The sequence below is a fragment of the Paramormyrops kingsleyae genome, chromosome 5, assembly GCF_048594095.1.
Source record: "Paramormyrops kingsleyae isolate MSU_618 chromosome 5, PKINGS_0.4, whole genome shotgun sequence".
Classification (NCBI taxonomy): domain Eukaryota; kingdom Metazoa; phylum Chordata; class Actinopteri; order Osteoglossiformes; family Mormyridae; genus Paramormyrops; species Paramormyrops kingsleyae.
In genome coordinates this window covers 38,944,529-38,958,909 of record NC_132801.1, presented here as the reverse complement: position 1 = coordinate 38,958,909, position 14,381 = coordinate 38,944,529, and the positions used below count along the sequence as shown (strand labels likewise).

Sequence of the window (14,381 nt, the reverse complement as noted above, 5' to 3'; positions counted from 1 at the left end):
AATGTCACCCTTGGCTTCATATAAGAAATGAGGACAGAGCAGAACTATTTCCCCATCAACTGGAAAGATCAATCACAACAGGGACAAAAACATTTCACAAATGTTTCTTTAATGCATAGACATAGTGGGGCACACTGCCTCGCATAGTTGTTTAGTGCTGGCACAGCAGACAAGCCCCTCAGAAGTTGGCACCTAAGGCAGATGCCTATATCACCTAGAGGACTGAGCAGCCCTGCTTTGGGCATGGTATAATTGAGCCCTAACATAACGAGATGCTGTATCACATTGGACCTCATTTGCTTGATATGCCGCAGACACAGAATAAACAGGAAGGTCTATGGTGACCACATGTAGACTATTTTTTTGGTTAAGAACGTTGACTGTCTGAATTACCATATGATTACAACTCATACTTCAGGAAGGTAAATGTTAAAACATAACAGTTTATGTTTTTACAGTATCTATTGGATAATTTCTACGTGATTTCAATTCTGAAAGGAAAGAAAATGCAGAACCTTAGCTTAATTATGCCCTTTAATCCTTATATTCTGTAATTCTCACTTTTGTGTAATTCAGTATTTCATCCTTTTAAAAAAAATGTAACCAGGACAAAACATATACTATGCAGAACAGCTTCCACTTCCATGCTGAATACAGAGCGGAAACCACGATCCGAAAATAGCATTTCTGAACATGCTTGGAATGTTTTGCTGCTTTCCCTCAGTTCTGAAAATGCTTTGGCATAGTATGTTTTAATCGTCACAATACAGAAGACCACTAGGGGGCGCCATTTAATTACCTTTCACCTGACATTTTAGCCAGAAAGCACAAAACGATGCTGTTACAAAGACGAATAACATCGTTGTGCACAAAGTTCTTCAGTTAATGACATGACTGCGAAACTAAAGTTCAATGATGACGTATAAATACAGCAAGATACATAAACCCATTAAAATGTGTTTGTTAATAATTTTATTCTGAAGCCCTTTTAAACTAACAACTTAGTTTCTTATAAAATTGTCTCTGTCCAGTTCTCAGTTCGAGTTTTTTTTCCTTCACAGTGGAAACTTTATATGAAAAAATAATACTAATCTTACAGCAATGATAGACTTGTTAATATTTCTATTGTTGTAAGAATCCCTATACTAACCATTCTTGTTACATACAAGTAGAGCATCTTCTCTGATGTGACACATCACCCATTCAATCTGGGCTGGCTCTATCTCAAGGAAATCACTGGACTCTTTACATCAGTGTTTCCCAACCCAAACTTCGGTTTTGCTCACTCCCAGCTCCCGGGAGCAAAATCATGGACAGATCCCCGAGGACCAGATTGGGAAAGACTGCTGTAGATAGCCATATACGATCTTGAGTTTAATGTCCTGATATTGTTTAGGTAGTCTGTTTAACCCTCTCAAGGCAGGCGTTGCTGTTTGCAACAGTTAAAAACTAACTACCTTATTACCCCAGATACATAATTTATGAGTTTTTTTTACTCAAAAGTACCACTGCAGGTCTTGGTTGTCCTTTAGCAACAAAAACTCAATTTGAGCCTGAAAGGGTTAAAGCCTAAAGTCATTATGTATGCTGTATATCTAATTGATAAACTGTAATTACTCCAAAAATCTGCATTTATAAATTTAAGTAAATTTATCCAAAGACAGGAGTTACTGAGATTTAAATAACGGGATGAGAAATATTTTTGCTTGTCTTTTTTGCTTAGCCGCAAGAAAACCATAGCACCACTTACATTAATGTTATTGCTAGTTCCCCAAAAACATTTATCTCACAGTCCCATTACTTGTTTAAGGTTTGAGTTACTGTCGTTCAGTAAAATTAAAGTAGACAAGTGCCACGTGGAAGACTGAAGCCGCTTATTGTGTATTACAATACAAGTTTTTTTTTTTTACAATCATTCCGTCTCTATAGCACTAACAAAATAAGACCACTTCCACTAATTAAATTATAGCCACCATTATTCATACAGATAAATAAGGATTAATTTCAATTAATGTGATTGCTTGTCAATACAGTTTAGTGCAAAATATCTGCTGACAACACATGAAGGACAATCAACAGTCTATAGCTCAGTGTCTGATCTGTCAGCTTCGTATTGTTTTCTTCTCGGTATGTCTGATTTGACTCGGTTTTGATTTCAGGATCATTTCCCCAGCATGATGTACCAAATCCAGCAGGGAAAAAACATGAACGTTATGCTGTTTTTGTAAAGTGTTGAAGTGTGTTTATACTTGAAATGCTGAGCCTGAGGTGGCACGTTGGTGCAGTGGTTAGCACTGCTGCCTCCCATGCGAAGGTCCTGGGTTCGGTCCCGGGTTCGGTCCCAGCTCCATCCTGTGTGGAGTTCACACTCCCTTCTCATGTTTGTGTGGGTTTTTGCCAGCAGCTCCGGATTCCTCCCACGGTCCAAAAGCGTGCAGGATAGGTTGACTGGTGAGTCTACATTGGCCCTGTAGTTGTGATGTGTTGGTGACTGCCCAGGGTTGATTCCTGTCTGTGCCCATCGTTCCTAAGATAGGCTCCGGTCCCCCCTGTGACCCCAGTTGGGATTAAGTGGTTTCTGAAAATGGATGGATGGATGATGAGCCCATAAGAACCTGTAGATTTTGGGAACCATTTTCCCTATAGAAAAAAATTAAAACTGTAATAGCCTGCAAATGCTGGTGTAATTATTTTTTTAAAAAGGTTACCAACCACAGGTGTGGTATCTGTGCATAATCATCCATCCATCCATCCATCCATCCTTTTTGTAACCATATATCATGGTCCAGGTGACAGGCTGTGCATAACAAACTAAAACATAAATTGGGCAAATTGGTTTCCATCCAACATGCAGTTAGGTTAAGTGGTGTCTCTGAAGTACCCATAGTTTGTGTTTGCGCTGTATGATGGACCTGCATCCCTCCTGGGTGTACTCCAGCATCTCCAGTCCCTCATGTAAACCAGACAAATGTAAGCAGTTAGAAGAAGGATGGACGGATGGAATATTCTCTTTTGTAGTTCATCAAGTTCGCTCTCCCGCCGTAAGGCAGAACATGCTTGGCCCTCGCTGTCAGTCTGATGGACAGAGGTACCCGTTGATCCACACAAGGTCGTCGACCACACCCCAGTGCAAGCACACAATGGCACCTACCACCAACACGTGCATGATCTGGTGGCTGTTGAGCCAGTAGTCGAAGAGGCCCGGGCGAAGGCGCTCAGGGAAGCGGCTGATGTTGATGACCCCCCCTAGCACAGCCAATGTGTCCATGGCGATGAAGTGGCGCAGTGAACTGGGACTACCAACGCCCACACCGAGGCGGCGCAACAGGAAGAGCGTTAAACGGAACAGGGCCTGCCAGACGAAGGAGCGCAGGCGGCGCATGCTATCCCGTGCTGTCACCGCAGAGTAGATGCCATAGACCGACAGCAGGATGTAGGCCAGCAGGGCGGCGCTGCGGATTGAGGGGTAGCATAGCAGCGTGATGTACACAATATGCAGTGCTCCTGTGCATGGAGGGATGGAGAGAAGGAAAGTTTCAGTTATGAAAACAGGACAGATGGACAGAAATCTCACAGATGACTGCAGTGTGTATAATGTGTTTGAATGTGAAAAGACAAGCACAGAAAATGCTGTTGGAGGCATGGTGGCTCAGTGGGAAGCACTATCTCACATTTCCAGGGTTGGGTGTTCGATTCTTGCCTCCTCTCTGTCCTTGTGGAGTTGGCATGATCTCTCTGTGAAGCCTGGGTTTCCTCCAGGTGCTCAGATTTCCTTACACAGTCCACAGGCTTGCAGTTAGGCTGACTGGGGTCTATGAATTGCCTGTACTGTACGGGTGTGTGTGTATGTATGTGCCTGACAGTGGACTAAAATGGCATCGAGCCCTGTGCTTTGTGCTGACTAGACGAGGGTGCAGGTACCCCAAATAGTGACCCTGACCTGGATAACTGCTTAGCAGGTGGGTGGATGTCTAAAGTGCTGTTAACTAAACCTGTTCCTAACAACCACAACACCAGTCACTCATTCTTCACTTACCCAAGAAACAACACAAGTTTCCCTAAGCTTCTTAAAGTGGCTCAACTTAAACAGATTCCTGCCCTGAGCTGATCTCAGTATTCCAGTTCTCCCAGCAGTCCCATGGTTCCAGATGTGCCAGATGGGAATGGGAGATGAAGTCATGGCCTTAGACAACCATAATACCAGGCCCCTTGTAGGATGACAACAGAAGGCCCGCATAGACTTGTTAAGCCACAGAGCCACAGTAAATATGCTTGACTGAAGCCTGTCCCAAGCAGGATAGGGCAGACAGGAGAATATCCAGGATCCAATGCCAGCCCATCACAGGGAACACACACACATTCCCATATACTCAGTTTTTGGACTGCAGGAGGTATAAGCAAGACATAAAGAGGACTTGAGAGCTGCCCACACCCAGAGCAGGGGCGGGATCTGAAGCTCCCAGCCTGGCATTGTGGAACACAAGAGTCACCCACTGAGTGCTGTTTAGTTTCAAACTAAACCAGAAAAGGAACCTAATAACCTAGATTGGATAGACCTCTGTTGAAGAGATTGAACTACATATAAAATTACTTATGCATTCTAAAGCCTTCAGCAAGTAGTACGACAAATAAAAGTCTGAGAACTGGCTGCTGGGTCTTTATTGGATAATTCAGAATTGGCCCTGGCATACAGCTGAACACAGCCTTCCTCCCACCACGGGGCCTCCTGCTCTTACCTAATGTGTTGATCATGCAGATGCCGCACATGTCGAGGGCCAGCAGGGTGTGGTAGACCGGCGCCCCGCCCTCATGGTTCATGAAGAGGTGATAGAGCACAGAGCCTATGTGTGGGGACAGGCAAGCCAGTATGTGAACCACAGCCAGCCAGGTGATGCTGATCTGAGACCAGGGGATGGAGAAGGGGAGCAGCACCATGAAGCAGAGCAGTGGGATTCCTGAGGGATATAAGTGGGGGGGGGGCATTAGTCATCAGAAATGGGTTGTGGGAGGGGCAACACTGAGACACAAAGGGGCAATAGGCAGATAAACTCGTCACCTAATCCACCTACCTCATGGTACAGGTGTGCCCAAATGCCAACTCCACCCTGTCTGATTTAGTCAATTTCATTCCTTCCCCCTCCCGAAACTCTAGAGCAGCTCAATCACCACTAAGCAAGAGACAAGATGAACTAAAGTCCAATATGACAGTCTGATCCTGATTCAAATTACACGTTAATTAAAGGCAAACTTGACATTCTTCTTCATCAGGTGTCACCTCAGGGCAAAACTTGTGAATAGCAGTATTCACCCTAATTATTCCTCTCTTCTTCCAAGAAGTTTGGGATCCTTGTAACACACAACCCAGAATCTGAAGTCTTCCATTGTAAATTAGTTCACGGGTGACACACCTTCATTTTTCAGTTGTAAAGAATTATGATTCTACAATTGAATATCCAGCTGGACTGTGGAAGAAAAGACACATGAGGAGACCATGGCAGCTCCACACAGACAGAGTCAGAGGCTGAAACTGAACCCACAAACCCTGAGGTGTGAGACATCTCATTGAGAGGCTTAAACATTCACTTCAGTCATAAACTGCAAACAGTTAGCATATCACTGTGTCTGCAGCCATCACTAAGCCCCCTGAATTAATCCTCACAGTTCTTATGTAAGAGTGTTAATGTAATGAACTTATCAGATATTTGAGGGAACCTAGGTGCAGACATACATTGTTAGATCAAGGACAGGTCAGTGCAGTATGTGACAGCATTTAATAGGCAGACAAAAGGGTGGAAATTAAACCTTAATCCTTTTCAGACATACTCAAAACAATTTAGGCCTAAATGAACTCACATACAGGTGCCAGAAACTGTTTCACTGGGCTAACATTATGACCGAAACCGTTTTCCAGAATGGATGCATTCACACCAAAGTTCTGGAACCTGATTCCTGGTTTCGGGTCCCTGGGCTTTCACACCTCACAACAGGAGCTGGGAAGCGCTGGCAAGTTTCACCACTGGCACCGGCAACATTAGACAAAAGTATTTTGATTACTGATGGAATTTTCTGATGCAGAAATATGGAGGTGCAAGCAAAAAGGTATTGCTGTATTAAGTGTAAGTATATGGACAAAAATAATTCCATCTGCTCAATTTTTGCACTACTTCTATCTCATTTTCCTGCACGTCCAACTTCCAAGTTAGCATCGGTGCTTGTAGTCAACCAATCAGCAAGTTATCGCTCTAAGTAAGCCCCTCCTCTGTAGTTTGTGTTCAAACGAAAAGTACCTAGGAAATATCCTAATTCAGGCCTACAGCCTTGTAAAGTTGCATTTGCAGACCGAATGCATCATATCAGTGCGACAAGGCTGCCCCATTTCGAAGATTCCTTCAAAAACGTCCTTCTTTTGCCGAGTGGCAAAGGATCTACCCGATGGATCCTTTGCAACCTAACATTCCCCAAGTTTTTTGGTTACTGAAAAAGTTCCCTGAGGTGTGAAAGTGCCCCATCAGAAAGTTTTGTTTTAATTCTCAGATGACTATATTTGGTTTATGCATATAGTTATTTGCTCTGTCATATTTCACACAGACTGCTTTAAAAAACACCATTAGCATCCCTCAACAGTCAAAACTCTCAAGACTGTATGGGCTAATAGAGACAAACGCAGAGGGAATCAACAAAAAAGTCACTTAGCAAGCTAGTTGGTCTCTTTGCTACTGGTATGTGCTGACTCATGCTATAGGGTTAGGGTTAAGTTCCCTGTTCATGCCAATGTTATGGAGGTGCAGGGTAGTATCATACACTAAGGGATATATTTAGGTTTAGGGTTAAGTCCTACAGTTTTATTGGAGTGTGGGCTAGCATCATAGGCTAAGAGTTAGGTTTAGGTTAAGGGTTAAGTCTCCAGTTCATGCACATAAAGTATAAAATATCGATTATTTTATGGGGTGTGGGCTAGCATTGTAGGCTAAGGTGACTGCAGTCAGCATCAAGTGATTTTGTCTGCTATTAGTAGCTCACCAGCCTGTTCTCCATTGGCATAGTTCCACTTCTTCAACCAAGATGTCTTTGTTTTGCAGAAGCAAAATCCCAGGGATCTACTGACTCCCCACAGCAGCAACAGAAACGTTTCTTCCTCACTTGGCATTTTGTTTCCTATGGAACTGCTTTCCATCCCAAAAACTGTATATACTGGCAGGTATGATACTATGGCCATTTAGCACAAAATTAAAAAACATCAAAAAATGGAAAAATTCCTAAAGTCTAAATGAAAATTCAATTGATAGTCCACACTAATACATTTATATTTAGTAACACAAAAATTTTCTTCTGATTTAGCCTTCCACCTGCACTACTATAAATCTTTTATTCACAGAAACTGAGAAAAATTTCACCACTATCCAAAAGCTAATGTTTCTGTAAATGCATTAGTGCTGATGCTCATAAATGTAAAAAAAATTGTTACATCAGTGAGCTTCGATTGGTTTGTACTTAGCTCACGACCCTTTTGTGGTCATCTTTCTGTTTCAATGTCTCTTTTCCTAATTGGTTACACTGTTAAATATTACAAGGATTTCACAGTAATTAACAGCATTTTTTCCCAAAAGAATACTGCATTCCTAAAAGTACTGTAAATCACTACAATATAGAGAAACTTCAGTAAATTTGAATTGTACTGAGTTGCATTGAATTATGGGATAGTAATTGCAACAAGTGTCAGTTAGCGCCTAGTATACATGATCAGCCTCTGAGTATCTGAAATAATTCAGCGTTTATAGTAGCTTGTAATTTATGTGATATATTTTTTCTGAGAATATGCAGTTTTGGTTAAAGATCTCGCCAGGATTATCAAATGAATTGTATGCACGGTGAAATCATACATCGTCAAGGTTAAATGTTCTGCTATATCTGCAAAATATTTCTAAGTAAAACTTAATATCTAAATACACAATTAGTGAATTTCACCTTTGCATACAATTTCAAACTGGCCCAGTTGACTTGCAAATATAAATAATCAGTGAATTCAAAGACTGAACCCATTTCAGAAGAAATAAATATATGTAAATGATCCATACAACAATCTATACATATGGTGCACTTTGTTCAGACTAGAATAACAGGTTAATGAGGCCACAGAACTGTTTTATGTTCACTATGTATAATCTAAGCTGCTTAAGATTTGTTTTATATTCTCTGCTTTTACAGACATCTTTCACAGTTGATGACATTCAGAAAACAGTGATGCTGCCGAGCACAGCTCTTTTGATTGTTCAAGGTAACATTGATTGTTCAAGGTAACATTGACAATGCAAGTGTGCCTTGCATTGTCATATCCTCCTGAGACCCCACACATTCATTTATGTCCATTGTAGTGGACATTTTGTTTTTGCATTTATCTTTTCACTGATGTAAGGAAACATATTTATTCCTGTTGTACACTAAAGAGAACATGCTGTGAAATTAGAAATAAAAATACATTTGAAAAAATCTAAATTGTAAGATGTCTTATTTCCTCCAAAGACAAAAAACCTAAAATTGAAGGACACTTTTTTCCTTGGGTCTCAGGAGGATATAATCATTGCAAACTGTGTTTTAATACACAAACACACATACAGTCTGTCATTGTGTCAGGTCATTGCAGAGCAAACAGAAACACAAACACAGAAACCTGAAGAATCCATTGTGACTTGCGGTACAAGGGACGCAGGACCAGGATTCAAGGCAAAGCAAATGGGTTTATCACAAAAGGGACCAACAGGAAATAAACAAGACTATCTGACTAATCTTAATTTCAGGTGATGTGATGAACCCCAGGGCCTGGATGTTGTCCATTGAAGGACAAGTGATTATGGAACCACATAACGAATTCATCAGTGGATTAGCTGCAATGTTTGCAAGCTACTATAACTTTAATTTACAATATGCCTCATGTACTCTAGAGTTTTTCCAAAGGTAAGTGAATACATACAGTAGGCTAACATTGTTAACAATATAGAAAACATATGTTTATGTTTACCATTATGGAAAAAGTACTTTCCAAGTATATTTTAGGTGGATTACAGCACAGAATGCTGAAATTTAAGAATTTAAAATGTAGTATAATATGTACTAATATGTAAATTTAAAAGAAGCTAATTGTACTTTCAGTTAAAACTTCAGTATACTGTACTTCATTGAATGTTCACTGAATAAAATGAAAACAGACTGTTTTCCTTAATGCAAGGTCACAGTGATCATCTTCAACTCAGGGCACATACAGTCTAACCAACCACACACAACCCCAGCCAATTCCACTTAATCTACATATCTTTAGTTACAGAGAACATGGAAATTCCACCAGACAGATTTAAATCAAGAACCTTTGTTCTGAAAGACACGTTTTCACCACTCCATCACCATATCACTTACGTAAATGCACTAGAAATAAATTTATAATATAAGCATACTACAGGTTTAAGTTACTGAAATACGAAATACCTATAGTAAACTGTGTGTGTATGAACTTGATAACCAGCACAAAAAGTACACTCAGAATACACTATAAAGTACTTAAAGTATACATCCATAACTTCTTTTTTGTAAGGGTGATATTGACATTGAGGTATCTTGTTACCTCATGCTTGGTTTGCATTACTTTAAATAATTGGCGTATTTGACTTTAATTTATTTCAGGAAGTATTAAAAAGGAAATGAGTACAGCTTCTTGAAAAATATATAAAATCTGAAAGCCTTTGTCTTGTCCTTTTGGTTTCAGGTGCCCCTTGGGCATTAAGAACATAACCCTGATACAGGGACCAAATTCTTGAGGAAGAATTGTGTGGGCATAAACCAGCAAGTCTCTATACACCTGAGGAAAATTTTCGATTTTGAATGGTTGTCAAGGTAGACATTTGCTGATTGGACTCTCAATGATCACGTTCATGTTTGTTTGTTTTACTGTTTACAGTTGTTTCTGATGACTTTTAAAGGTTTTCACTGTTGTCTGACATTTTTCTTTTCAGATTGCATTTCAGATGCAATATGTTTGATTTAAAAGCTAAGGCACTATTTCCAATCACTTCCGTAGTCAAAACATTTTAATGTTTATTAAAATATGGTTTTGGCCAGAGTATTTTCTGTAAAAAGTGTTTTGTTTGCATTTCACATTAAAAAATACATTTGAATAAATATGTTAATTGGACATTGATTTTGTATTTCTTTTTATAAATTGCAGCTAACACTGAAATTTGCCATTTTAACTAGTTATATAATTTCATCTGTAAAGTTATAGTAAATTACTGGCTACTAAGTTGCATTACTTTTACAGTTAATATGTAATATCACAACACAATACTGTAATGTAGGCATAGTTCCTTACTCTAATTGTAAAGTAGCAAACTGTTAAATCACAGTAAATTTGTTCCATTATTACCTGTGAATTCACAGTACATTGGTGTCATTGCACCATACTATACTGTAATTATTGTTGAGTAAGTAATGCAACTAGTAAAGTAATGCAACTAGTAGCCAGTAATTTACTATATTTTTACAGTCAAATTCTTACAGTGTATTCTTCACACTTGACACTTAAAAGTATTTATTTTTCTATTTTTTCTATTATATTGTACCTCAGCATTTTTGTGTGGACAGAAAAGAATTTCATTACACAGAGAAATGGACTTTTCTACTGTACATATGACAATAAACACTTTGAATCTTGAATTGAATGCTTTGCCTTTGTTTTCAGGGAAGTTAGCCGCATGTGAACATGGAGGATGTACAGGACTATTAGGACACTATTAGGCATATGTTGTTTTGCTTACTTGTGTGCAACTAAATCGTCTTTTGTGTACATTGTAAGCTTTACAACTATTGTGGAGCTCAAAACGAGACCTGAGCCAAGTTTAAGTGCAGCTTATGAAAAAGACATCCAGCCATCGAACATTAGAGTAAGACAACTGAGTGCACTGAAACTGAGGGGAAGAGAGTGAGACGGGTAGTGACTAAATATCTGGATTCCTGTGTTGTTGCTGTGATGGTTCCTTTTATGTACAGCTTCGTGTTTGTTACACTACAGTACTGATATTTCGCTTTTGCTAAATAAATACTATACCATTTACTTTAAACATATGGTTGTGTGTGAGATTAATCAACAGTCAAGCGTTTATAAAACCTGAACTTTATTGCTAATCAAAGTCAAAATAAATGATTCGAATTATATACTTCTATAATTATATTAAAAATTTGGTTGTACAAAAAATGTGCAAATGACATGTTGTGCCCGAGTTACAACAAAAAAAAAATAAAGTATGGCACTTCTAAAAAATATATTATAAAAAGCTTTGGTTAAACGTGCGAATGAAAAATGTCAGAAATATAGTTTATACACTAACAACCACTCATAGCTACGTCATTTGCCTTTTACACAGAACAGTGTGAACAGAGAAGTTTCTTTCAGTGCTTGTGATAACTGTAATGTGGACGCAGATCTTGTTCTTCGTAAACTCCTATAATTTTTTTAATCTATTAGTGCGGACATAGCCTTGCTCCGTGTAACCCAGCAATCCAGCACAGTGAAGTTCCCCTCTCATCATTGTCACTTGAGTGCCTGATTGCAAATGATGAGGAACCTGAAGAAACCCAAATCTACATTGATTAATGTAGTGGTTTTGTCTCATCAATGCCTATTATGGTGGTGGCCGCTAGCCTTACAAAGGGCCCTGTGTTTAAGGGCACTGTTGTTGCAACCATTTAGGAGTGTGTGTCCACCATCCGGCATTCTCACATCGGCTCTTTCCGATTCTCCTCTCCACACTGTTCTGCCTTGAAGGTTCCTAAAGCACAGTATCAATTAACTTGACATACTACCTTAAACACATACAGCAGATCAGTCATTGTAATTAAAAGATTGCATCCACTTTAACACATAATATGGGTTGATCCCTCCCTGGAAATGGATCTCAGCTCAATAATATATTGGTTAAAGTATATTAGCTGTTAGAATGATGTAACAGTGGAACATTACATTGGCATTATGTTTCCTGTAATTGTGACAAATACTTTTTACAGACAAGCTTTTCAAAGAATAACAGAAAACTGGCATGAACTGTATACACTTTGCAGTACAACCAACTTCTATTTCGGTGTAATCTTACTAGTACAGTAGGTGTAATTTTACTAGTATTGTCATGTGTTCCAAACTTTCCAAACTGTTCCAAAAGTTCTCTGGAAACGATCACATGCACATGAGGAAGTATTAGTGCAATTTTAGTGTATTAGTGTAATTTAAGTAAAATATAAATATCCATGTAGTAACTAGAAGGAAAGCATACAATATAACTATGTGTGAATTCAGAACTACCTACCTACACTACAACCATCTTAAGATTTCATTGAGAACTTCTTGTTTTTTGGTTGCATTATGTTTTTCAGAGAACTCGCAAGGTTGTCTTTCTGTGATTTCCATGTTAATTATCTTGATGAACTGGACAAGGTTTAAACTGATCCATCACAAGACAAATGTACTTCAAATTGTACTTACACGTATAATGCCGCTCATTTCGAGATAAGAAATAGGCCAACGCTATAAGTCACCTAGCTCACGGGCCGTATATATGTTGTTTTAGCCTATTACTAGCCTACTAAATCAGTCGCACAAATATAAAATACAGTGCATTGAAAGAATTTGATTATTTGTTTTGTTATTTGGCTTACCATGTGTGTAAATGTTGCCCAGCTCGTTGTGGAGGTAGAACAGGCTTCTGACACAGTCCTGGGCGGAAGATACAGGGCGGTATCCCTTCAGCACATATTTGTTGAATTGCAGGTGTGGAGGTGAATTCGCCCATTCTAATAGCCTCGGTCCGTTAAAGAATGCCATATTAACAAAAACGGAACAAAAGTAATTCAATATTTGTGTTAACATTAACTTGCACAGTTCTTCGACAATCGAGCTATTTTGCGTAGCCCGCTGGATACTGGTTTAAATCCCTTACGACAAAACGCAAAAAAAAACATTTAATAAAAAAAAAACATTTAATGCCCATTTTTTTTAATAAAACGATGTCAATTAAATGGATTCTTCTTTCTTTTTTGCAGCGTATATATATGCTGTTATTCCGTTCCGCCTCCTTCGTGGATAGCGCAAACTATTTGCTTCTGTAGCTTTTAAAATTAACTTTTAAAATGCCATTGTCAATTCACCGGTGTTAATAGTCGATAGTAGTGCTGCAGTCCAGTATCCGATTGTATATCCCATCCTCTTTCCCAGCTGGATAACATCAGAATATCAAATGCACATAACTTTTCTCATCTGCTATCTCCAGTACATCTCTTCTTTATGTCACTGCTGTCACAGGACGATATAGCCGGCTATCGGGGACCGGGAAAGACAGACGTGGAGGCGGACCCTGTGCGGTAGGTGGAGAGGCTGCGGAAATCAATGAATGAAAGAACGAATGAATAAAAGAACGAAATGAAGTGGATCACGGTTAAAAAAAAATCTTTTTTGCCACTGGAACACCGAAACCCAAGACGCATATGCCCTGACAATTAAAACAGAAAATGTGGTATATGTGACATTTGGTATATTTATTTAATGTTTTACTTTAGGCACCTATTTTATCGAAATGGTAATTTCACTCAGGAGTGATGAGCAATTTTGTTGTCCCCCAAAAAGTCTTAATAAACTACTATGTTCTTTCGTATTGTGGCTCTATCATTTGCTTACTGAGGGTCCTGGACCATCTACACCCCCATTTCTGTCCATTACATACTTAAATGTGTATAATCAGCACATACATTGTGGCCAGTTTATTAGGTACACCTTGTTGGTACCGGGTTGGACCCCCCCTTTGCCTTCATAAGTGCCTTAATTCTTCATGGCATCAATTCAACAAGGTTCCTGAAACATTCTGCAGAGGCATTGGTCCCTGTTGACATGACAGCATCATGAAGTGGCTGTAGATTTGTCAGATGTACCATCATAATTAAAACCTCCTGGTCCACCACATCCCATAAGTGCACTATTGGATTGAGATCTGGTAACTATGGAGACCACTTGAGTGTAGTGAACTCTTTGTCAAGAAACTAACCTGAACTGATATGAGTTTTGTGACATGGTGCATTATCCTGCTGGAAACAGCCATTAGTAGCTGGGTACACTGTGGTCATAATGAGATGAACATGCATGGTCAGCAGCAATACTCAGGTAGACTGTGGCATTTAAATGATGCTCAAATGGTATTAAGGGGCCCAAACTGTGCCAAGAAAATATCCCTAACACTTCCAGCAGCAGCTATAATTATAGATGCAAGGCAGGATGGATCCATGCGTTCATGTTGTTTACGTCAAACTCTGACCGTACCATCTGAATGTCACAGCAGAAATTGAGACTCATCTGA

At 39.3% G+C, this 14,381-nt stretch overlaps 1 protein-coding gene across 2 annotated transcripts; it reads right to left on the bottom strand.

The window, feature by feature from the left end:
* Positions 1–92: 92 nt before the first annotated feature.
* Positions 93–13,357, bottom strand: LOC111833109 (progestin and adipoQ receptor family member 4-like). Of its 2 annotated transcripts, XM_023791047.2 has the most exons (4): positions 13,183–13,357; positions 12,694–12,828; positions 4,737–4,955; positions 93–3,504 (listed from the first exon to the last, which is right to left on the bottom strand). In XM_023791047.2, exons 1-4 carry the CDS (start codon positions 13,235–13,237, stop codon positions 3,071–3,073), a joined length of 843 nt encoding a protein of 280 aa, XP_023646815.1. In that variant the 5' UTR covers positions 13,238–13,357; the 3' UTR covers positions 93–3,070. The 2 variants fall into 2 exon arrangements, with proteins under 2 accessions (XP_023646815.1, XP_023646814.1); XM_023791046.2 differs by having other exon boundaries at positions 12,694–13,355.
* Positions 13,358–14,381: the final 1,024 nt, after the last annotated feature.